This window comes from Polistes canadensis, unplaced genomic scaffold (assembly GCF_001313835.1).
Source record: "Polistes canadensis isolate GaletaPanama2010 unplaced genomic scaffold, ASM131383v1 scaffold_107, whole genome shotgun sequence".
In the NCBI taxonomy this organism is placed as follows: Eukaryota; Metazoa; Arthropoda; class Insecta; order Hymenoptera; family Vespidae; genus Polistes; species Polistes canadensis.
Genome location: NW_014569654.1, coordinates 148,393 through 171,880, shown reverse-complemented (window position 1 = coordinate 171,880; position 23,488 = coordinate 148,393). Strand labels below are relative to the sequence as shown.

The 23,488-nt window shown below is 32.8% G+C and overlaps 1 protein-coding gene across 8 annotated transcripts in view; it reads left to right on the top strand.

Moving 5' to 3' along the window:
• Positions 1-5,858: 5,858 nt before the first annotated feature.
• The window catches only part of LOC106787608 (lipoma HMGIC fusion partner), a 64,531-nt gene continuing 46,901 nt past the window's right edge, over positions 5,859-23,488 (top strand). For 7 of the 8 annotated variants that reach the window (XR_001381812.1, XR_001381816.1, XR_001381814.1 and 4 more), the window contains exons 1-4: positions 6,810-7,107; positions 16,777-16,895; positions 19,857-20,032; positions 21,164-21,262. Coding sequence is in view for 1 of the 8 variants with exons in the window: in XM_014750132.1 (XP_014605618.1) it covers positions 7,018-7,107; positions 16,777-16,895; positions 19,857-20,032; positions 21,164-21,262 (484 nt within the window). In the remaining 7 variants the exon portion in view is untranslated. Of the gene's footprint in view, positions 5,910-6,809; positions 7,108-16,776; positions 16,896-19,856; positions 20,033-21,163; positions 21,263-23,488 lie in introns of those variants that run through there. The other variant, XR_001381810.1, reaches the window with a different exon arrangement.

Sequence of the window (23,488 nt, the reverse complement as noted above, 5' to 3'; positions counted from 1 at the left end):
GATACAATGGTATCACGGTAAGGAAATGATTGTAATATAAATTCTAGAGTAATTTATGGTAATAAGTATAAAAATTATATTACGTAAAATAAACTTAAATGTTAAATCCATTTAAAAAATGTTAATGCTATTTGTTCTGCTATGCCAAATAAGTTGCTCAGTAAGTATAATTTTTAAGCAATGATGTAATTTTATTTATCTTTTTTTTTTTTAATAAAAATAAATCACAATTATCTACTTTTAAGTTTAAAAGTAATGTTTGTATCATCTATGATCAAGTTAATTTAGATTAGTGGTGATACCCTATTACTATCATTTCTAGTAAAAGAAGTTGCCTTTAAAAACAATTTTGATAAATTCATTTAGATACATCGGTTAAATCGATTTAAGAAGGATCCAGACCTTAATAAAATTCGTCTTATCTTACAGAAAGGATTACCAGGTTTTTTCTTCTTCGTGGATTCGAAAGAAACCGATAGTAAAGCTTAGATTCTTTGGTGGTCCCTTTACAGGTATTACATTTTTACGATTAAGAATTGAAAGTACTCCGAACGAATAATTTATTTTCATTCGGTTGCATCTCACACCCCATGAGCATAGACCATTCACTTTACAAATATATTTTACACCGTCGTTTGGTAAAGTTCTTATCTCGTGGAGTTCACCTTCGTGAAATCGTTTCTTATCTCGACGAACGTACTTTAGCTACTTCATCTTATAGGAGAGACTATGCGTCGGACGTTGGCGCCGGTTTTTGTCGTTGAAGTTCTATCGCTTGGTAACTCGTCGATGAACTGTTCTGTCTCGTCGTAGTCGCTATCGTCATTGCCTATCAACGAAATATTACGTTATTATATACTTGATATAATATTAAGTTATTGCTCGTTAATTTTTCATCTTATAAGTTAGTATAACCATATAAGATATTTCATAAGTTAACGTTTATATGCTTTAGAAGGTAAAGAGTACAAGGTGATGAACGTTTACAACAACGGAAGACGAGAACTTCCACAAGACACCGTAAAATCTACTTAAATGCAAAACCATTTTAAAGAGTAACGCCCGTTACGAAGAACTCTATAGACACACGGAGTCGAGCATAAACGCACGTTATGGAAAATAGCTTCCCTCGTGGAATTCAGGGGTAAAGAGAGCAGTATTTTATCGATCGGAGCGTTCCCTGCAAATCGACAAAACCGTTATCGGTTCGTCGTCTTGAAAAGGAGAACGAAAAGGAGAAGGAGATCGAGATCGGCCAGTGTATTTGGCCGCTCGTAAAAATAAATCTGCCGGCATAATCCGTTCGAAATGATAGCGACTGTCCTCGTTTTAGCCTTGGACGATGGATATGCTGAGAGAATTTTCCACTATGGTTTTATTTCCTTGCTTTCACGAAACGAAGGAAGGAACGCGGTAGTAAGAAGACTCAACCAGGATTATTATTATGATTATTTTCATTACAGACTTTCTCAAACGTCACAGTTCTGATTGTTACGGTTATTACAGTTGGTGGTGTCGCCAGACAATTACGGATTACCGTGACAAAAAATAGCTACATCGGATTTCAAAACTCGAAGATATTCTTTTTCCCTTACTGACAAAATGCATACACGCATATACGTAGATACATTCCTTTACATAAATCAATGTTGTTTCTCTACGTAGCACGGAATTATCGCTTTTTATTATCGTCTCAAACGTTGGGCTCGGCGGGATGCTTCGAAACGGGTATGCGCATAAATATATGCTTAGCCGAACGAGATTTCGAGGGTGGCAGGCTAAAGCCACGGACTCAAGGCAATAAAACTCTCCGGAATTTACACCGAAATTAGACTTTACCGCCCTGCCAGGTTCATCCCGAGCGACAAACCCCTCCGTCTCTATCCACCCTTATCAAGGAAACAGGAAAGGGTTGGAAAGTCAGCGAATAAGAGAAAGAGACAGAGAGAGAACGACCGAGCCAGTTGGTAATTCTCCTACACCACTCCGACAGAATGGCAACTTTCTCATTCCGTTCTCTACGAAATAGAACGTTACACCGTACCATTTCTGCACCGTCGCTTTCCTCTACTCCTCTCTCTTTCTCTCCCTCCCACCCTCCCTCTCTCCCTCTATATTTCTCTATTTTTTTTCTTCCTTTCTTTATTTCTCTTCTATACTCATCTTCTCTATTTTCCTATACGATCCTTTGCCACTCGCCTTTTTCCTTCATATTCTCTTTCTCTTTCTCTCTATGCGAAAAGCTCTCAGAGACCATAAAAACCAGCAGTTCATTTCCCTAATGCGAGCGCTCGAGTCGTGCCAAACGGAGATGGGGAACTCGTAGGGCAGTGACGATGGCCCGAATCCTACCGCGAACGGCTTCGTCCCTTGGCTTTAAGGGTGATCGAGCTTACCTTCAGGACTTTTTCTTCCTTTTCTTCTTTTATGGTGTTTTTTTTTTCTTTTTTATTTTTTTTTAACTCCTTTTTCGTTCTCCCGCTTTTCTCGAAGATCACGTAATGCCCGAGACGTCGGTGATCGAGTTCTTCTGAAAAAAAAGGAAAGTAAAAAAAAAGATGTTGGACGATAAAAAGGGTGAAAGGTTTTACGTGAAATTGGGCTTGAGAAAGAAATTAAAGAGAAGAAAAGAGTTGGAAGTAAGAAAAAAAAATAAAGCTAAAAAATTAAGACTACAGTAGTTTTATTTTACATGCCAACGCGTTACCTTACCTTACGTCTGTTCCCTGTTACGCGGAAGCAAATTTGTACATCTAATATTATACTACTATTATAATAAATATAAGTATAATATACACAAATATATTAGTATAACATGAATAATATTAGAAGAGACCATATAACTCGATGAAGTATCGATGACAAAGTACATTGTAGATCCTTGTTGGATTTGTATTGATATTCTCTACAATTTTTGTTGAGTTTAAAATATTGATTTCCATTGAAAAAAAATTGTTATGACTTCCGTATCTTGACAAAAGCGCATTCTATGAAATAACTGTAATAAATATTACGTTTCCTTTTGAAAAACTAGCAATTTTGAATTGAAATATTTTTTTATAAGATAAATAGGGTTGGAGATGTTTGGTAATATCATTTAAAACGAGACATCCGGTATATTAATAAGAATAGTGCTGTAATATTAAATATTCTTCTTTCTTTCCCATCTTACTGCGCAAGAAAATATTTTTTCTATTTCTTTTCTTTTCTTTTGTCTCCCTAAGATATCCCAGCACGTTCGCCTTAAGAAAGCTTTTAATTTCTACCTCCGAAATTTTCTCCCCTATTCTTAAGAAGACAAATGAGATGTTTTTTTTTTAGAGACCAACGCACGTTGATATTTCCAGAGACGTCACGTGTTTCACTAGTTTTCGAGAAAGCACTATTATCGTTGCGAACGAGAAAATTATGACGAGAGAATTCATGCATGCGAACGTGTCCAACACACATCTTTTCACGTGATTCCAATTCGTAAAAAGAGTGAAAAAAGGGAAGGCGAGTGGAAAGGAGAAAGGAGGAAAGAAAGAAAGAAAGAAAGAAAGAGATTGTAACGCGAATGAGTAGCGACGTAAAATTACCAGGCAAAGTAGCATCACGTAATAACAAAAACACCCCACTGGAATGTCATAGCGTTATCCCTTGTTTACCACTGTTTTTTTTTTCTTCAAATTATATGTACTCCTTTATGTATTTCAAAGTAGTTCGAAACTTTTTCGCTTTCTTGAAAAAACAATATATTTTTTGTTATAAATTATATTATTTTAATATGTGTGTGTGACAAATAATTATTATTAAATTAATATAATTAAATATGAACCACACATTAATTTCTAGAAGATAATATCAACATTTGTTAAGGAAATATGTTTGAACAGTACTTATAATTATTTAATCTATTGCATATTCTAACTATCCCCCCCATCCCTAGTTCAGATTGATTAAAATGTAAAATTTGAAATAAAATTTTAATTTCTACGATATATTGGATACTATAAGAAAATAACTAGACCGTTAATCGATAAGATTAGAATCAATTTGACATTATAGACCGTGTCTAAGCGATTAAGCAGGAATCAGTGACAGTGTCGGTTAAACACTGAAACCAATTGGTGCGATGGCAAGCTCGTCGATGCTGTTGACGTTTTCCTCGTCAGGAGAAGGCGGAGAAGTAAGAGAAGGAAGATAGAGGTGGAGTAAGAGGAAGAGAGATAAATCGAAGGGAGTAACGTTTTGCTTTTAACTAGGTCAAACCACAGATTACTTTTTGGCTAACTACGAGACGTTAGCAGAGGAAAATGCAACTAGCACGCACAGCTTGCGTGCGTATCATATATGTATATGTGTGTTATATAATATCAGTGGTGAAGGTGATGGTGTTGGTGGTGGCGGTGGTTGCGGTGATAGAAAGGGGGTGGTTTAGGGAGTAGTAGAAGCCCTCGACGTTGCGTTACATAGCGGTAAGCCTCGTACTTGGCCATGATCGCGTGCAGGTGCGTTCTCGTCCAGCAGGAGAGCGTACTTACTCGAAGAAGAGTAGTGAAACAGGGGGAAAAGCTTAATGGATAGGCTTAGCTAAAGGAAAATTAGCGAATATGCGCAAGCACCGTAAATATTTCCCGTTATTAATATAATACAATTAAACTTTATTGTATATTCTTATTCGTTACAATAGGAAAAACTTGAACCATTTTTTGGTTTTTTCATTTCTACAATTTTGTTTGTTTGTTTGTTTTTTTGCTTAAATAAATTACTTGAAGAATAATATGCTATGATATATTTTGATTCCTTCTTTGTATATCGTTTAATGAAATTTTGAGTAAATATATCTGGAAAATAAATTAGGAAATATTTATTCAATGATATTAAAATGTAAGATTTACTTCATTGTGCCAGACAGAATGATATTGCTCTAGATACATGCTGATAACGTTTCGAATATCTTGGAATAATTTAAAACAATTACTTTTATTCATAAAAATATGGTTATTTAGATTACTGTTATTATATCATTGTAATTGAAATATAAACATTTAAAAATAAAATTAAACATTTTCACTTAACAATTACAGGAGTATTTATTTTTTCTTCATAAGAAGGAATATTATGATGATGGAATAACTGCAAACATCAGCATACACAGCCGTTGTTGGTACAATCCTACTGAATTAATAAATAATAAACTTCAATAATGTGTGGCATCGATCTAAATAATTTCACTGCTGCACTCGTTTTTGTATCGATTTGTTCAAGCTTTATTTAATAATTAAATTATAGTAAAATAAAAGCAATCATAATTGTATTGTATGCATCATAATTATATAATTTATCAAGGCTCGTAGGGTCTTTAAGGTGTACTAGTTCGTGCGTTTGTATTCTGTGTTTATTTCTCTCTATTTCTCTCTCTATCTCTATCTGTCTTTTGGAAAGCTAAATACGAACGAGTAAATGTATGTATACATACGTGTAGCTTGCACGACTTTAAAGGGAAAGAGAGTGAGAGGGAGAAAAGCATGCACGCGTCTCCTACCGGTAATTCGATGTAGATATGTATTTTACATATATAGAAATATTATATATATATACATATATATATATAGAAATATATACAAACATATACATATGCATATATATATATATATATATTATATATATATATATTTTGGTACATTCGCCAGATGGTTCAACCGAGATGCTGTGGCACCACGCTGTTCAAGAGAAGAGAACGCAAAGGGAAGGAGTGAGAGGGTGATGAGATGTTGGTGGTGGGAGCGAAACAGAGTACGGGGGTGAGCAAGATAGAGAGTTAGAGGGTTGGAGGGGGATGGAGAACGTAGAGGAGAACGGTCCAGTCGCAGTTCCGACACGGCACCGCGCGCGTCAACTTCGGATCAAATAGAGATAGACACGAGGTATAAGAAATCCGTCCATGATTTATTTGTCATTGCTAGTTTAACTTCCATTCTAACGTTTAGTCATTATTCTTTCGTTCGTTCGTTCCGTTCGTTCGTTCGGACGAGTCGAAACGAGATTGATATGTTCTCGTAAATATAATCTCGCATTTACGTTCGACTCTGTGGGAGAAATAACACGCGAAGAAAAAGTCATAAATAATAGGGTTGATATTTTTTTTTTTTGGTTCTTCTTTTTTTATTTCTTGTTATATCTCTTATTTTTTTCTTATTCTTATTCTTTTCTTAGGAACGCGTGTGTTCTTCGAACTATACACGTTAGATCGCACGCATTCGTGTATATGTACGTACGTACGTACGTACGTATGTATATAAAATATATAAAAAGATACGTATACGAGACCACGCGTTAAGTTATAATTAGCTTTGAGCGTGTTTCTCATCTTCTTTCTAGAAGAAGAGAGAGAAGGAGAGAGAGAAAAAGAGAGACAGACAAAGCTTCTTCGACTGGGAAGCTCTTATTTTGACTTTCAACGTCATCGAAGCAAGCCGGCCGTTCGGTAGTCTCCTCTATATATACGAATTTAATATTACTCGAGGAAGTAAACAGTGATTAAAAGATCACGAAAAAGTGATAAACGAATGAACAAATTTTGTATTGATCTTTTAGTGATCCTCGATCGTTCGATTGATTCTGCTCAGTTGTAGCTGTAACATAACACGAAAAAAGTGAAGAAGAAAAAGAAAGAACACTGGTGATAATGATAATAATAATAATAATAATAACAGCAATTACGACAAAATTAATATCGATAAAATAAATCAAATTTTTATAATATTATAAACAAAATAATAATAATAATAATAATAATAATAATAATAATAATAATCAATTAAGAAAAAAAAAATAAGAAATAAAATTCTCTACCAGAAATTTTGTTGATTGGCGGAAATTACATCGGCAAGGATTTTTATGGATAAAAAGAAAGTCGAGATAATACGGACGAGTTTCGATTTTCGAGCTTCCGACGTTCGTCTCTGCGTTGGGACCTCGTGAAACGACGTGAAAGGGTAGTGCGAATGAGGCGAACGCTTTCAAACCGATGAGATGACAGTGCTGTGCGTGCTGTGGGCTACTCTGTCCACCGTTGCATCGATCCTAGCGTGTTCTGGCTTTTATTTGCCTTATTGGATACAGGTAAACGACATTCACTATCCTACTCTACTTTTCTCTTTTCTCTTGTATAGTATTTTTTTTTAACTTTTTTTTTTATTTATACTGCATCGCGTTGTTGTCAACAATCACAATTATTCGACGTTATATATATATATCTCTCTTCCTCGTTTCTCTTTCTTTCACTTTATTTTACATTTTATTTTCTATTTTCCTACCATTCTCATTTCTTTCGTTATCCTTCCTTTTAATTTTTTGTTTACCCGATCTTCGATAATAACGAAGAATCAACTCTAAATTAGCTACTTTTCATCTTTCTCGTCTACCTTCCACGTGGAAAAAGAGAAACAACGAAAATATCACCCATCTTTCCTTACTACTGTTCTTTTTTTTTTTTTTTTTTTTTTTAAGAAAATCAACTTTCAGCATGCTGCGCTTTTATTATCTCGACAGAAGGATTTTTGTTATTATTTCTTTTTTTTATTTGTTCATTTCTTTCTTTTAAAGCAAGATTTTCCTCGTCTCGTTTTATTAATTCTTTTTTATTCTTTTTCTCGAACGATCGATTATAATATCGATGATAATATCGTTATAAATACGAACGAATAATCAATCTAAATAACGTATATATTTAATATTTCTTTTTACTCTCTCTCTCTCTCTCTCTCTCTCTCTTTCTTTCTCTCTTTCCTCTCTCTTTTTCTTTTTCTTTCTTTTTTCTCCCCTTTTTAATTTCATTTAATTACTTTTGCAAACGAGTCGACGTTTCAACGCTTGCGATAACGTTTTATAATAGCAATATTCAAGTATACGTAGGTATGTATATAGACGCACGATATATTATTTAAATTCGTTTCCCGTTCGCGATGTGTTCTTAGTTATGAATTACAAATTACGCGCTTGCTTGTTCACGTAGAAATTTAAGCTCGCTCGTCGAAATCGTTGTTTCGAGCGTAACAAAAAATAAAGGGAGCAAAAAAAAAGAGAAAAATAAAAACGAAAGAAGCGTAGAGGAATGAGAGGGAGGGAGTTAGGATAAGAAAAAAAAAATTCTGCGGTTTTCACAGTCCAAGCTTTAAGCGATTTACCAATTTTCAGGTCGAACTTTTAATGGACTGCAATAAATTGAAATCGAATGGCTTTAATTCACTCTTTCTAACTAACTGCGCACCGTTGATAATTATTTGAAAGTCGTTTTGTCTATATATGTATTTATGCACACAAGATTTGGTATATTATTTGATACATCAATTTTCGAAGATTTTGCATTTTATTTTTATTTTTATATCGCAGTCCCATCCCTCTCTCTCTCTCTCTCTGTTTCTTTCCCTCTTTTTCTACCTTTATATATCGATATTACTCTTGGTTCGTTTCGTTTGAACGAGATGCGTTACAAGAGAGAGAGACACATTGAAGTTCCTTGTTATATCGTTTAGTACGTATATTACATTCGGCGATACGAGCAAATCGTATGGATATTTTCAGTTTTATTTTACAGTCGATATCACCTAACACACATATATATATATATACACACACACACGCACACACAGATCGATCCAACGAGTTCTTACTCGTTGACATAGTATGCGCCGTGTACCATCTGTACATTCCTATATTTCGAAACGAAACCTAAGCATTTTTCAATACAAACGTTGTACAGGTAATCAGCGTATAACACGGTTGTTAGGTTTCAAAAAAATATCGTTTTATGGGAATCTCTGATATAAAAAATAAAGAACTAGTACAAAAAATGGAATTACATTTTATATATATATATAAAACATTAAAATAAAATATATTATTATATATTTGGATATAATTGAAAGAAATATTTGTATTAAAACAATGTTTTTGAGTTAGTTAGTTAATTGGTAAGCAATCGAGCGTTCAAATAATTCGAATTTCATTAAACCTAAATACTTTGGAATATTTTTTCTTATATAAATTATTGTGTTTATTTTTTATGATCTTACCTTTGTTCCTACATTACGTTCCGTATTGTTCAGGAATTTCTGTAATTTTTAAACGGGGTTAAAGTGACATCGTGATCTAGGATGCCATGTTGTACGTTATTTTCTAGAAGGTTTTTTTCCAATTCTTGAACTGTGTTAGAGCGAAACCGTGAAATAGAAATGCTGTTTTATACAGAGATTACTTGTAAAACTTTTAACAGATGGAAAATGTGTAACAAAATAACTCATTCGTAGGTATTATTCATTTGGATAACGATCATATCTTTGCGTTTTCATAATTGTTACTTCATTGTTTATACTATCACATAACATATTATAATTTTTTGTGTATATATATGTATATATACTATATATGTGTCGGATTGAAACATTGTAATCGAACAAATTTACTTATTAGTGATAATGTAATCGTTAATGAACGTATTACGGACACACATAATCGTTTACAAACAAACAAAATCACTATTATCCGTTAGATAGTTTATACGATAGTCGTTTTAGTTAAAACCATTTGTAGTATAAACTTGTAATTTATCGTTTTCATAGACACACTAATGTGAAAACAGTTTAACAGCAGCGATCAACGATATAAAGCAAATCAAAGGACGTCGATGTATAATGCAATAGATACGTTTAAACCAACATCATGCAACATGTAGGAATTAACAGATCAGTGAGATTTCAAACGAAATTTTGAAAAAAGCAGTAGATTTTACGAGCTTTGTTCGAAATCTCTAATTAAAATATATTCGATATTTTTCATTTTTTTTATATTTTTTCTTTTATTTTTGTTTTTTTGTTTAGATAGACGTATTATATATAGATACGTAAATCATGTTTCCATCCTTTGTCTTTTTATTTTTATTCGGTGAAAATCAAAAAAGCACTTTGATGCATCGTATATATGCAGAGAAATTACAAATGCATATACGCATCAATATTATATATTCGTCGATATTGTTGATCGCGAGCACTTTGTTAACGTTGCACCAGAAGATGAGCTTATAACTGCATAAAGCAGAACGGTTAGGTAGTACGATAAAATGTTCCCATTCAATTAACGATTCCAAATAATATGAAATTGAGATTACATGGTGACGATAAATCAATACACGCACTCACACACACACACACACACACACACACACACACACACACACACACACACACACACACACACACACACACACACACACACACACACACACACNCCCCTTTCTTTTTTTAAATCCGGATCTTTAAGTCCATCATCATCGTCATCCTAAATTCGCTAGACCTAAAACCTCTTGAGAACTTTCCACACACACACACACACACACACACACACACACACACACACACACACACACACACACACACACACACACACACACACACATATATATATCATTTCTTTCGAATTATTTCACATTTATATTTTTATATTATTACCTACGTATAAAGGTATGTTACCTTATTTTTCTTTTCTGGTAAGTGAACGAACCAACCAGAGAAAAAGAAAAGAATAGAAAAATGATGGCGGTATAAGGTAGAACATCGTACACACGTATCCCTTTCCTAGTAGCACATAAATCCGTCTTTGCCGTACGATCGGTTTACGTCCGTAAGTAGTGTAACATAGAATGTGAGAGAGAGAGTAAGAGAAAAATAGGGGGTAAGGTAGATAGAGATAGAGAAAAGTAGGGGTTGCTTCGAACGGTTGGCCCCGACGTAGAACTTTACTCGTAGCTTTTTTACACGACGATACGAATGACGTTTCTAGCCGCGACGGATATCCGGCCGTTGGTTCGTTGCTTCGCGGAAAAGCGCGATACGTCCAACCAATTGGCCGATCTCCGTTGAGAAATGTTCGTCTCATAGACCCACCCTTCTTATACCATCCCTTTCCCTTATCATCCCCTTGCCTCACCTCCTCTGTTTTTTTCTCTTTTTCCTTATTTCCTCTTCTCGGCTCCTTACATTCGTTTCCTTTCGGCTAGAAACGTCTTCTGCGACACACGCTTTAACACACACAAACATCGAGCTTTTACAACGAAAATAGAAGAAAGGAAAGAGAAAGAGAGAGAGAGAGAGAGAGAGAGAGGGACTTATCGTCAAGCGAAAGTATAGTACTCGCAGTTTTTCCTTCTTATTTTTTTTCTCCTACCCTGTCTTTTCTTGTGAAGATGGAAGGATATGGTATATAGAGAGAGAGGGAGAGAGAGAGAGAAAGAGAAACAGAGTCGATCGATATTTTTGCGTATATACGCGTGAGAATGATATACAAAAGTAATACAAGTAAAGTAACACAGAAGATGAGTTAAATTGATTTATTATACATATTCTTAGTTTTTGGCAAAACATACGGCGTTATATGTATTGATGGAATTTAGGTTAAGAGATACATGAAATAATTAATGAGAGTAATATATTAATGAAATAATACATTAGGAAATAAATATGATATATTTTTAACATATTATTTCATTTTACTTTACATACCTGTATGTGTCAACGTTATATTATATACTTCGGTTAAATCGTAAAAATTGTAGGTCTTATCCGAAACAACTAGACGTATTTGGGAAAGTATATAAAAATAATTTTATTATAGATTAAAATTAGTAGTTCTAGGAAATAAAGAGGTTAGATATGAATTCACAAAAGACGAGTAGTTATTAGGTGGATAGAACAGCATGACTAACAGAAAATCTATTTTCAAAGGATAAAAAGAGATAAGAATGGATCTACGAGTACTCATTGTTCGGGTTTATTTTATTTTCGTTTTCATAGTTTTCCAAGGAAATGAATTTAATCCTTTAAATCAATAGAGAAAAACTCTATTTTAAGATTAAATAAGCCTTAAAACAAAAAAACATATTTTCTGTCTCCGGATTTATAACAATGCAGTATAAGCAGGAATTGAAACGAAATCGATAAATATTTTTCCTATACTTGAGATCACATTTCTATTTAATACTTTAACTATTAGCTTTTTATATATTCAAATATTATTTACTGAAAGTATGTAATTTTGCCTTTTTTCATATTTAAATAGGTTAGTATAGTTATTGTTAAAAATGTAGCTGGTCATTTAACGAATTAACAAATTTCACAAAGTAACAGCAACGTACAGTGAGTGTCCGTTAAAATCGTACACCGTTATGCTTACTAGATTTTTGCTTGAAAGCTATTAGTATAGTATGTTTAAAATGAAGAACATTTAGAATTAAATGCAATAACATATTTTAATTTCATATTAAATGAGTTTAACTTAAAAGCTTTGTTTATAATAAATACAGAAATAATGTATGGAAAACTTCCGTATCTTAAAATCGTACATGTTAGTATAACTGTAAAAACAAGAATAATGCAAAATACATTTGTTAAAAAATTACCTATCTATTAATATACCTCGAATATTAAACAATTTCGATCTGATATTTAATTCGATGAAAATTTTCAACTTGAAATTTTGGCTGAATAAAAATGTTACAAAATAAAATATATGTTAGTTTAAACACAATCCTAAATATTAATAAAATACATTAGAGTATTAAACATACCTTAAATGATTGTTAATTAATCAAAGGAAATGCATATTGTAGTCTAAAAATACGGAAAATAAGTTCGCCGTACCGTCCTCTTCGAAATACACTGTTAGACTGGCTCGTTGTCCTCTATAAAAGTCAGTTAAATTTCTTTTATTGATTGTTATTTATATTACTTCCCGAAGATAATATAACGAAAGTAATATGTGTGCGTGGTAAATAAAATTTATTCTTCTGAGTGACATATAAATAACTTTCAATAAAAGTATTTTTATAGAGGACAATGAACCAGTCTAACGTTGTATTTCGAAGAGGACGGTACGTCGAACTTATATTCCGTGCTTTTAGACTACAATATTCATTTCCTTTGATTAATTAACAATCATTTAAGGTATGTTTAATACTCTAATGTATTTTATTAATATTTAGGATTGTTTTAACTAACATATATTTTTTTTTGTAATATTTTTATTCAGCAATAATTTCGAGTTGAAAATTTTCATCGAATAAAATATCAGATCGAAATTGTTTAATATTCGAGGTATATTAATAGATAGGTAATTTTTATACAAACATACTTTGTATTATTCTTATTTTAATGGATATTAAATTGATTTTAATACTAAAAAATATTTAAATAACAGTAAAAAAAACACAAAGGATGATTAATCGTTAGACGTAGTACACCTCCTGTTTTTACAATTATACCAACATGTATGATTTTAAGAAACGAATATCTTCTGTATAGTATTTTCATATTTTTTTAATCCTCTTGTTATAAACAAAGCTTTCAAATTAAACTCATTAAATATGTAATGAAAGTATATTGATGCATTTATTTTTAAATTTTCTTAGTCTTAAACATATTATATTAATAGCTTTCAAGCAGAAATCTGGTAAGAGTAACGGTGTACGATTTTAAGGAACATTCATTGTATATAATATAGAATAGTTAAGAATTGTATGATTGAGTGTGTACGACAGTTAAGGGCCATCATCGTTAATACTTGATTTTAGTCTCATAATTACACGACGTAATCGGATTATAGGAACGTCAGTATATTTCAATAAATTAGTCGGTAGTAGGTATTCCTTTGTTGGAAATTACCAGCGAACGAACGTGGTCTACCGAGTCAATATTCGAGTATTAGCGGATTCGAACTTTATTATCCGCATAATGTCGCACTGAAGCGGGCGCTCTCTGACGAAACAATAGATATTTAATGTTATATTCATCCTCGACGTCTCGTTTCTGAACGATGTTGAGAATGATTGTATGTGTGTATAAGAGAATGAGAAAAGGGTAGAAACAAACGAAATTTTACGCACATAGGATCAAAGTGTACGGAAAACCAGCGCAACGTTGCGTTACATTTGCATAAGAAAACAGGAATCTCCAAACGTGTTATCCTACCTTTTTATTTTCAAGTGTGTCGACCAGCTGCGAATTTACTTATCTCTCCTCGGATTTACACCTACGTGCACTCACGATCTTTCTGGTAAAAAATTTCAAACGTTATAGAGTAGTTACCTTCCTTTTAATTTATTTTTTTTTTTAATCATTTTTCTCCACGATGTAGAAATTATTTTAATAAAATTGTTCGCGCTGAATAATCCTATATAGTTTCGGATAGATAAATAAATTATTTTTATGCAACGATAAATAAAAGTAAAACGTTAAAATATGTTAATACTTTGTTAAACATTTGTATCTTGAAAACAAATCAAATTGTGTATACAGGATTAGAAAAAATGATATTAGAAAATTCAAAAAAGAGGGGTTAGCGATGGTGTAAAATTTTATCCAAGAATGTACCATAGATCTTGCATATGTATGTAAAATCCTTCGATTTTTTATCTCCCCTTTTTTTCTCTCTCTCTCTCTTCACCGTGATTTATACGAACTTGCAAAGTTTACTTTCTCCTTTTTTGTCTCCTCTTTTAGATTTTCTTTTTCGTTCTTCTTTTTCCTACTCTTCTTCTTCTTCTTCTTCTTCACCGTCTCCTCTTCTTTTTCCTTTTCGTTTTTCTTTTTCGAGCCTCCTATGAAGGAGACGCTGCCTGATTAGGATTCTTAATCGACCGAAACCTGGCGCCGTTGTAGTTTCGAAGTCGCCGCGCGTTTTTGTTTGAGATAACGCTAAGATAGTGTGCAGTATCCTGGCAAAGGATACCTTGGAAGAATATGCGAAGCGTACGAGCTCGAGGTAACGCAGTTATTAGCATACCGATGGTTCTCGAAATTGCCACATTACAAATTCTGCATGAGAGAGCACGAGATAGACAGAAAAAGGGAAAGAGAGAGAGAGAGAGAGAGAGAGAGAGAGAGAGAAATATTATAAGATAATAACAAATAAAGCATTTAAACAACCTACCTGAATAATTCGATTATTATTAGCGATTTAAATAAATCTTTCAAACGATACTTTTCTTGGTTTTGAGGTTGACGTAATCCCACGTTAATAATTTCTTCGTAAGCGTAGAGAATATATGCTGGTAAATTTTCTTTTCTTTTTTTTTTTATTTTTATTTTTAAAGGGAATAATATATTTTTCTATGTACCATTTAATAGGGCATATTTAAGACATGGAATTACTTTGGAGTTTTTATTATTGCTCTCTTTTTTTACTTAATAAATAAAACTAAAAAATAGATACGTAAAGCGTAACATAGTAAATATATTACAGCTATATAACATGGGATTATGCTACTTTCGAATCCAAGTAGTAAATTTCGTCTGGAACGTAGTATTATTTTTTATCATCAATAACAACGAGTTATTTAGGTGTTTCGTTTTAAATATCTTATCCAATATATACATTTAAATTGACTATATATTATTTCTCCATAAGATATTTTTCATAAATTTATATAATATATAAAATATAATTTATATATCTTTTTAATAAATATCAATTATAAAATATGAAAGATAGAAAAGAGATTATATGGAAGCAATTATATCAACACCCTCCCTACAATAATTTTGATTTATGAAAACATGTGGTTCACGAAAGTCGGCTGTTTCAAGGACTTCATCACATGATTTATATAGGAAACTTTACGATTTTAGCCAATTAGGAGTTACGGAAGTCGTAACATTTACACGCTCTGTGAGATTCAATTTATCGCTAATCCAAAAAGAATGTTTCGCGACTCGATGGTATCCTTCGTACAGATTTGTATAAGTAGATTATTTTTTCTTTTTTCCTTTTCTCTTTCGTTTTTTCTCTTTATGAAAAATGAAAAAAAGAGATTTCGAAACGAAAAATGCGACCATTTTAGTCCGAGAATATTCTCTCTTTTTGCCGTTCCCACGCAAATTTTTCTTCATACTTACTTATTTACGTAGTTACTTACTTATGAAAATACTTTAGCATGTTAGCCGATATACATAGCTGTGTAACGCGAAATAACGAGAACGTTGAAAAATGAACGCGTTCAACACAACGATAATACTTAGAAAACCGTCCTCCGGTCGTTATTTTTTTTCTCTCTGTCTATCTTTCTCTTTCGCACTATCTTTTTTTAATCCGATTTTACGCAGAGTAAACGCGGAAAAATTAAATGGATACGAATTTAATCACGTGTTCGTTTAGGTATCTGTTAATCAAGCTCAGGCTTAATGATTCTTTTTCTGAAACGTTTTGGCTTTCTCTCTTTCTCTCTCTCTCTCTCTTTCTCACTCTTTTTTTAGTATTTAAATATATTTGTTTGTTATCTGTTCGTTTCATCACAGCTCGTTAAACTAACTCGTTCAATTTTTCTATAAAATGATATATCATCGCGATACAATGAAAAAACAATAATTGTCTCTTTAATAAGGCCAATTTATTTTGTTACTGGTTTTTATTCGTCGATTGACGCTCGTTAGAAATGTTACAAAAAAAAGAACTTTTTTCTAAAAGGTTGAAATTGATTTTCCGCAACATCAACACTTTCTTATATTTTGAAACATTTTAGTATACTTTCTTGATTCTCTCCTAAAAAGAGGAAATTTCAAAGAACGTTTTTCCGTCATATTTTTCCACAGAATCGCATCGTAAAACACGGCCGCGTAAGATCGGTGCGTGAAGCGTGAAGCAGACCTTTTTCTGGTCTACCCTACCCTATATGCATAGGACCTTAAAATAGCGAATGGTAAGCGCACACCGACGTCTGTTTAGATTTATGTCTACACTTTTCAGGGACGACTACTGGGAAAGGCCGACGCGTACTTCAGTTCCTTTCGACGTTGCAACTATCCACGAATCAGAGCACCTAACGCTACACCTGAGATAGTTTACCAGTGTGCAAGGTACTCTAGGTATGTATGTAAATCTATGTTTATCTATGTATTTATGTATGTGTGTATTTAAATATGTAAGGGTCGTATGTATCCTCATACTCATTGGTTCTTCCTATAGACATATCTATGTACGTATACGTTTGCGGTTCGTTTGTGTGTACACGTGCCGCCCATTTGCCCGCATTTCCGCGACCGGAACCGCATCCTCCTCGTTTAGCGCGACCAGAAATTCCTGAATGTATCACCACTGTGCATGCTCGAAAATGGCAAATATCGTCCGCGCCATTGTTTGCCAAAACTGAATCTCTTCCTTTGAATTTTCATATATACGCGTCTACGCTTGTATTTTTCCGTGTGAAGTTTTAGGCGTTAGTGTAAGTTAGATGTGTAAGTTACACGTAACAATGTAACGCTTGTATACCTGAGCTAGTGGAAAGATATTTGAGAGGTAGACAGAAATTCGAGACGCATGAAAAAACAAAGCTTTTCCCTTTGAAATTTTTGTTAAGCGCATGTGTGTTCGTTTGAAATTTTCTACAATTAATTATGACAGATGAGTGTACGTGTTTATTTCTATTTGTACATTTGTCGCCAGGTATCTTTAGGGTTGGTTTATAGCTAACTATAATAGATAAAATAAAATTATTTTATTCCCTTTTTTTTCAGTTCTTTTATTAATTGTTTAAAATCATTTAGCAGCGAGGGGAAATATTAATTTAAATAAATTTTTTTTTTTATTCGAAGATCGGGAAAATTGTTTTTAGATTGAAACGAGAGTGTAGAATAAAAATTTTAGTTTATATGAAAACGTCATTTTACGAGTTTTATCGATGAGCGTAAATAAATTTACTGAAAATAAATTTTTGCTAACGAAGATATCAAAGTGCTATCTGTGAAAGAGGTATATAAAAAAAACATACTAATAAAACATTAATTCCACGATACGAATGCAAATAGGATGAACGCTCACAGCCGATTACTGTTTGAAAAAAGACAGAAAATTAACGAAATAAAAAAAAAATATATATATATATCGTATTTCTGGGTATTCTATCTAAAGTAAATAATTGTAGGACCAACGAATTCTGAGGGATACAATTGATTTAACTCTTGCGTTTCTATCAGACATATTCAATTGAGAAGAAACGTTAACATTAATGATTGCCTATCGATGTCGCAAATATTCATCAATATTTGTTCATCAGTAATCGATCTAATTCCATTTAAACTTATCCAATATTTTCTGCGTTACTCGTTACTAATTTTGCGAAAAAAAAGAAGAGAAAAAAATAAACATGAAACAAAATAAATGGATATTTTCGTTTATACGATATGGGGTAAATTAATTCTCAAATAATTGATATCGATTTAAAAATAATTTTGCGAAAACTGATGAAACTCTATTATTTCTATAAAAATCGGTTGATTTAAAAATGTATTCAATATTTTGAATATAATAAATACTGTTAAAACATTCATTTTCAAACATATATACACACAAAAAAATGTTTTATTATTTCTTATTATTTAAATATTATTATATCTACGTAATACTTTTATTATATTATTTAATATATACATATATATATATAGATTCGAATTAAAGGGTTACACAGACTTTGCTCTCGGAAAAACAAAAAGAAAATTTTTGTATTGACGTAACTTTTAAGTAGCATCACTACCCCACGGGTCTGACACTTGTCCCGTGAGCCAAAAGTATAACCCGAGAAGGGGTTGACAAAATTTGAAAGTCGCGTCAAACAAAAATTTTCTTTTGATGGTAGTTTTTATGAACGTCAAGGTGGTATAACCCCTTAAGTCAACGACTTACCCACGTTGAATTATTAATTGCTGGCCGATCACTAAAGTCAACCAACGTGGACATAGTTATTAATATAGATGGGTGACCCAAAATCCGGCGAAATAAAAGAAAATACAACCGTGTGTAAAAAGACGCGATCTCTTTGATAATATTGAATAAGTGTAAGAATGATTCGAAATCCTCCAAAAAAAAATAATAAGATAAAATATAAATTCGAGTGTAAATTGATAATTATATCATTTAGATATTCAATCGAAAATCGTTTTATTCAATTCCAAACTTGGCCAAGAAATAATCTTATGAATCGTAATGCATGTATATATTCCATAGCATTCAAAACAATACTAGTAACGGCTGTCTAGTATTCGTTGATAGCCGAACTTGGAATTAATTACGAGCGTGCAAGGTATATCGCGGGAGGGATGACGTATAAATTATTCTGTAACTGGCAACAGATATCCCGAGCGTAACGTAACGGAGGCAAACAATGACAACGATCAACACGGGATAAAGCGTCCCAAGCGAAGCTGTTGAACGGAGCTGTATACTCATACATACGTATATAGATACATACACTTGCACAGATATCTTTCGTAATTATCAGAAAGACGTTTAATCTTTGTCATCTTAAGATAGAAGAATTTGGAAACTTATTGAAATAATAAAAATAACATTTTTTACAACGAAGAAAAATGGATAAAAAGATTTTTTATTAATATTTTTTATTAAATTTATTTAATATTTTTACATGATATCTCGATTAATATATATTTAATACAAAATTAATTAGATATACATATATAGTTATTTTTCAGTAAATAAAATATATGGGACAATCTATTGTTATGCCTTTTATATTAGATTATGTTTTTAGTAATGACTCATACTAGATATTCAACATGTTAAACATTTTTTTTTTTTTTTATAGATATTCTCGATATACTTTTATAGAGAAATAGCAGAAATTCTTTTCTCATATAAATATAGATATTTATATTAAAATAGTCGAGGTACTTCGTTCAATGTAGAAAATGTTTTGGTAAATTTGTATAAATAAGTTTTCAAATATATTCTTAACAAACGAGAGATTAAAAACAAAAAAGTATATAAAATATTTAATAATAAAAGATCAAACGGAAAATATATAAAATTTGCAGTTTCTGGGATATACCAAGTGCATGGTGGCAAGCCAGTACGGTAACGATGGGGATCGGTGTATCGATCGCAGTGATCGGTGCTTTGACTCTTCTAGCAGCTGCATCTTCTTTTCTACCGCATATTCTAAGGACTCCGAAGCATACGAGGCTTCTTGGTTCCATTCATTTCATAGCAGGTGAGTAGTCCTTTTCTCGTTTAACAACAAACTGCATTTCTAACGCATATAATCCATCAATTATCAATATAATACAAATAACTCGCCTTGGAATCGTGGTTGGCGATTTGCTCCTAGTTAGAGGAAAGGAGAGGAGAGTAGGTATCATAGCATTCAAAGTTTAGTAGATGATCGTTCTCGTCGATCTTAATCAAGAGTAAATAACTTTACGGCTTGTACTAGTAAACCGTGATGGAACGTTTAACGTTTGGTTGCTTCTAAGGTATGCGATTTAATTTAATTGTACGTTTATATACGTATTGCATATTTCAAATTCCATTTGCGGATGCGTTTCGAATAAACTAAACTTTTTCTATAGCTGTTAACAAATACCTCTATCCCCTTTTCAATCAATATTTCAAATTAAATCGAATATACGATTAAAATCATTTGATCGATTATATTGTACAATTCTATACGAATTTATTTTTCCTCTTTTTACAAAAATACCTCAATGTGTAATTCGAAATATAAGAAAACGGTCTTGAAAAGAGAAACCATATTGGATATAGTAATAATCTCGAATTTTCAGAAAATCGAGAAATTTATCCTCTCACCGAAAGCCTATCGAACTTTCCACGTTCCTGTTAAATGGTCCCGCTTATAACTGAGTTCCTTGAGGTAATCCTTCGATCGACGTTGCTATCCTTGAGATAATCTACCACAGAATCGAGTTTATCTCGTCGTCGTCGTCGTCGTCGTTGTCGTTGTCGTCGTTGTCGTCGTCGTCGATGTCGATGTCGTCGTCGTTGTCGTCGTCGTCGTTGTCGTCGTCGTCGTCGTCGTATTCGTCGAGCAACCACCTTACAGCGGTGAACCGTGACATTTCTGGAATTTCTCGGTTTCGAGCGTGTTTCCATCAAGGAGAGTGGGAAGATCGATGGTATCTCTACATGGAAAGTTAGTTCAGCTATACAAAGAGAGACATCGAAACAACATAGGTTTCCTCCTCTTTGTATTATTCTACTCCTTCTTATTCATACTATTATTCTCCTTATTTGTTCTATAGTTTGTATTATTTTATGGAATAGAACATCAAAGCTAATGACAAATATTCTTATATACTGTGTATCTTTCGTCTTTGGATTACAGCTGCAATGATATGTGGTGGTTTGGTGATGTACCCTATTGGATGGGACAATCAAGAAGTACGTGAGTCCTGCGGCAAAGCTGCGAACGTGTACAATCTCGGTGAGTAAGCTGTTTCTCTCTTTCTCTATTTATCTTCCCCTCTCTCTCTCTGTCTCTTTCTCTAGTTGTAGAAGCAAGCTCGTCATTTCCTACTAGTAGAATGGTGCTAATCGCCGATGTAAGGGTCGACCGCGCAACGATCATTACGCACCTCGTATAACCACGGAACCTAACGACGCTCTTATTGTAGCTTTCTCTTTCTCTCCTTCTCTCTTACTCTCTCCCTTGGAACTTTCTGCATCCTCGAGGCAGGCACGAGCTCTCTCATCCCTTTTCACGTTAGTTTATGAACCTAAGCTGTATCGCGGACTTACGCTACTTGTTCGACCGTAACACTAACCTTCCTAACCGTTTCCTGCTATCTGTTTCTCTTGTTTCTTCATTATGATGTTTCTCTCTCTCTCTCTCTCTCTATCTTTTTCTTTTTATCTTTTCCTTTCTAGTATTCTATTTTTATTTGTAACACATGTATACAGATATATATATATATATATACATTTTTTTTTTTTTTTAATTTATTGCGCACAGACCGTACTAACAAACTTGTCTAATTAAAATTCTAATCTAATTTGCTTTCGTTTTTTCGTTCTCTTTTTTATCTGTCTGTCTGTCTGTCTGTCTGTCTGCCTGCCTGCCTGCCTGTCTGCCTGCTTGCTTGCTTGCCTGTCTCTTTCTTTTTCTTTCTTTTTATTCTCTTTCTGTTCCTTCGGAAAGGGTTAATCAATTTGAAGCTTCCGTCGCGACCCTATCCCAAAGAATTCTCCAAGGATTCCGAGAGAAATGAACTTATCTGCGACCGATCGACCCGACAGGAAACTGTTACTACGCGCTACCGCCCCTGAAATTAACTTCTCGCGAAAACGTTTTCGATCACCGAGATTTTTCCGCGATTTATTGTCAAATGAAAAAAAAAAAGACAAAAAGTAAGAAAGAGAAAGAGAAAGAGAAAGAGATAGAGAAAGAGAGAAATAGCAATGTCGTGTCGTGTTTCTTACGGTTCATCCAACGATTTGATTATAAGCAGACTTTTTACGTATTAAATCGAACCACCTAGGTGATCCATTTATGCTAGATTATTTTCGAATAAATTTAATGGACGTTCAACGACATTTCGTAGTCACGTTAAATTGACAATGGTAAGGAAAATTTCTCTTAACGCTTTCTTTTCTTTTTTTTTTTCTTTTTTTTTTCTTTTTTCTGGAATGTTACATACTTTTGTGAATGGTAGCAGTGCTTTGGAAGGAAATCTTTCGAAAAAGGATTTTTGTAGAAAGTTTAAATCGAAGCAGATAAAGAAAGAAAGAGAAAGAAAACTGTAGAGAAAAGGAAAGTCATTTTCCTTAACGAAATAGACTTAAAACTGCTATGTACTTACATTCGTATGTATTTGTACACGTTTGTACGTTAGTATACGTGAGCTCGATTTTATCTTCACACGTTTTGCACGCGAAGTATTTCCTACTTTTCGATTTCCTGTATTATTTTTCTTTTTTTTTTTTGTCTTTCTTTCTTTTTTATTCTATTTTTACAAAGATTTTCCGATATTCGTTCTATGTACTACAATAAGCAGTACGTTTTTACAATATTATCCATTCTAGCGTAAAAACTGCTAATGCCAGCGGTAGATAGTTACGTTGGTATTACCGTTTTACCGATAAGAATGATAAGTGCTAATACGCGAATTTTTGTTAACGTCTAAAAGAGAACACGCGTCTTTCATCAAGATATACATATATTTGTATTAAATGTTTCCTTTTTTATTTATTTTTCTCACATACACTTTAGAATTTGTCTCAGATAGACATTTGGTAAATTGTTATATTTGTAAAAAGATAGCGCGTGAACGATGTATTCATTGAGATAATAATGTCACTATTGATATTTATTTCTCATAGTTTAATTTTTTACTAGGTCTCTTCCCAGAGTGTATTCTTTTGAGTTTTCTCGGGATAAATATGTTGATAATAATTATCGTTGATTAGTTAGTTTTTAATCTAGATGTAGTCTTAAATACTTGACTATCGTTACTTGTAGAATTTCTCTATTATTATATATAATTTTAGTTTAGGCATTTGATTTTTCTTAATTTTTGTACGTAATATTATATGTTTACAATTATTAAAGTTTACTGATGAAATTTCACAGGGAACTTGGACATGAAAGAAGTAGAACTATGTTTGATTTAGTTGGACGTTTCGTCCCTTTATTGGGACTTCTTCAGCAACT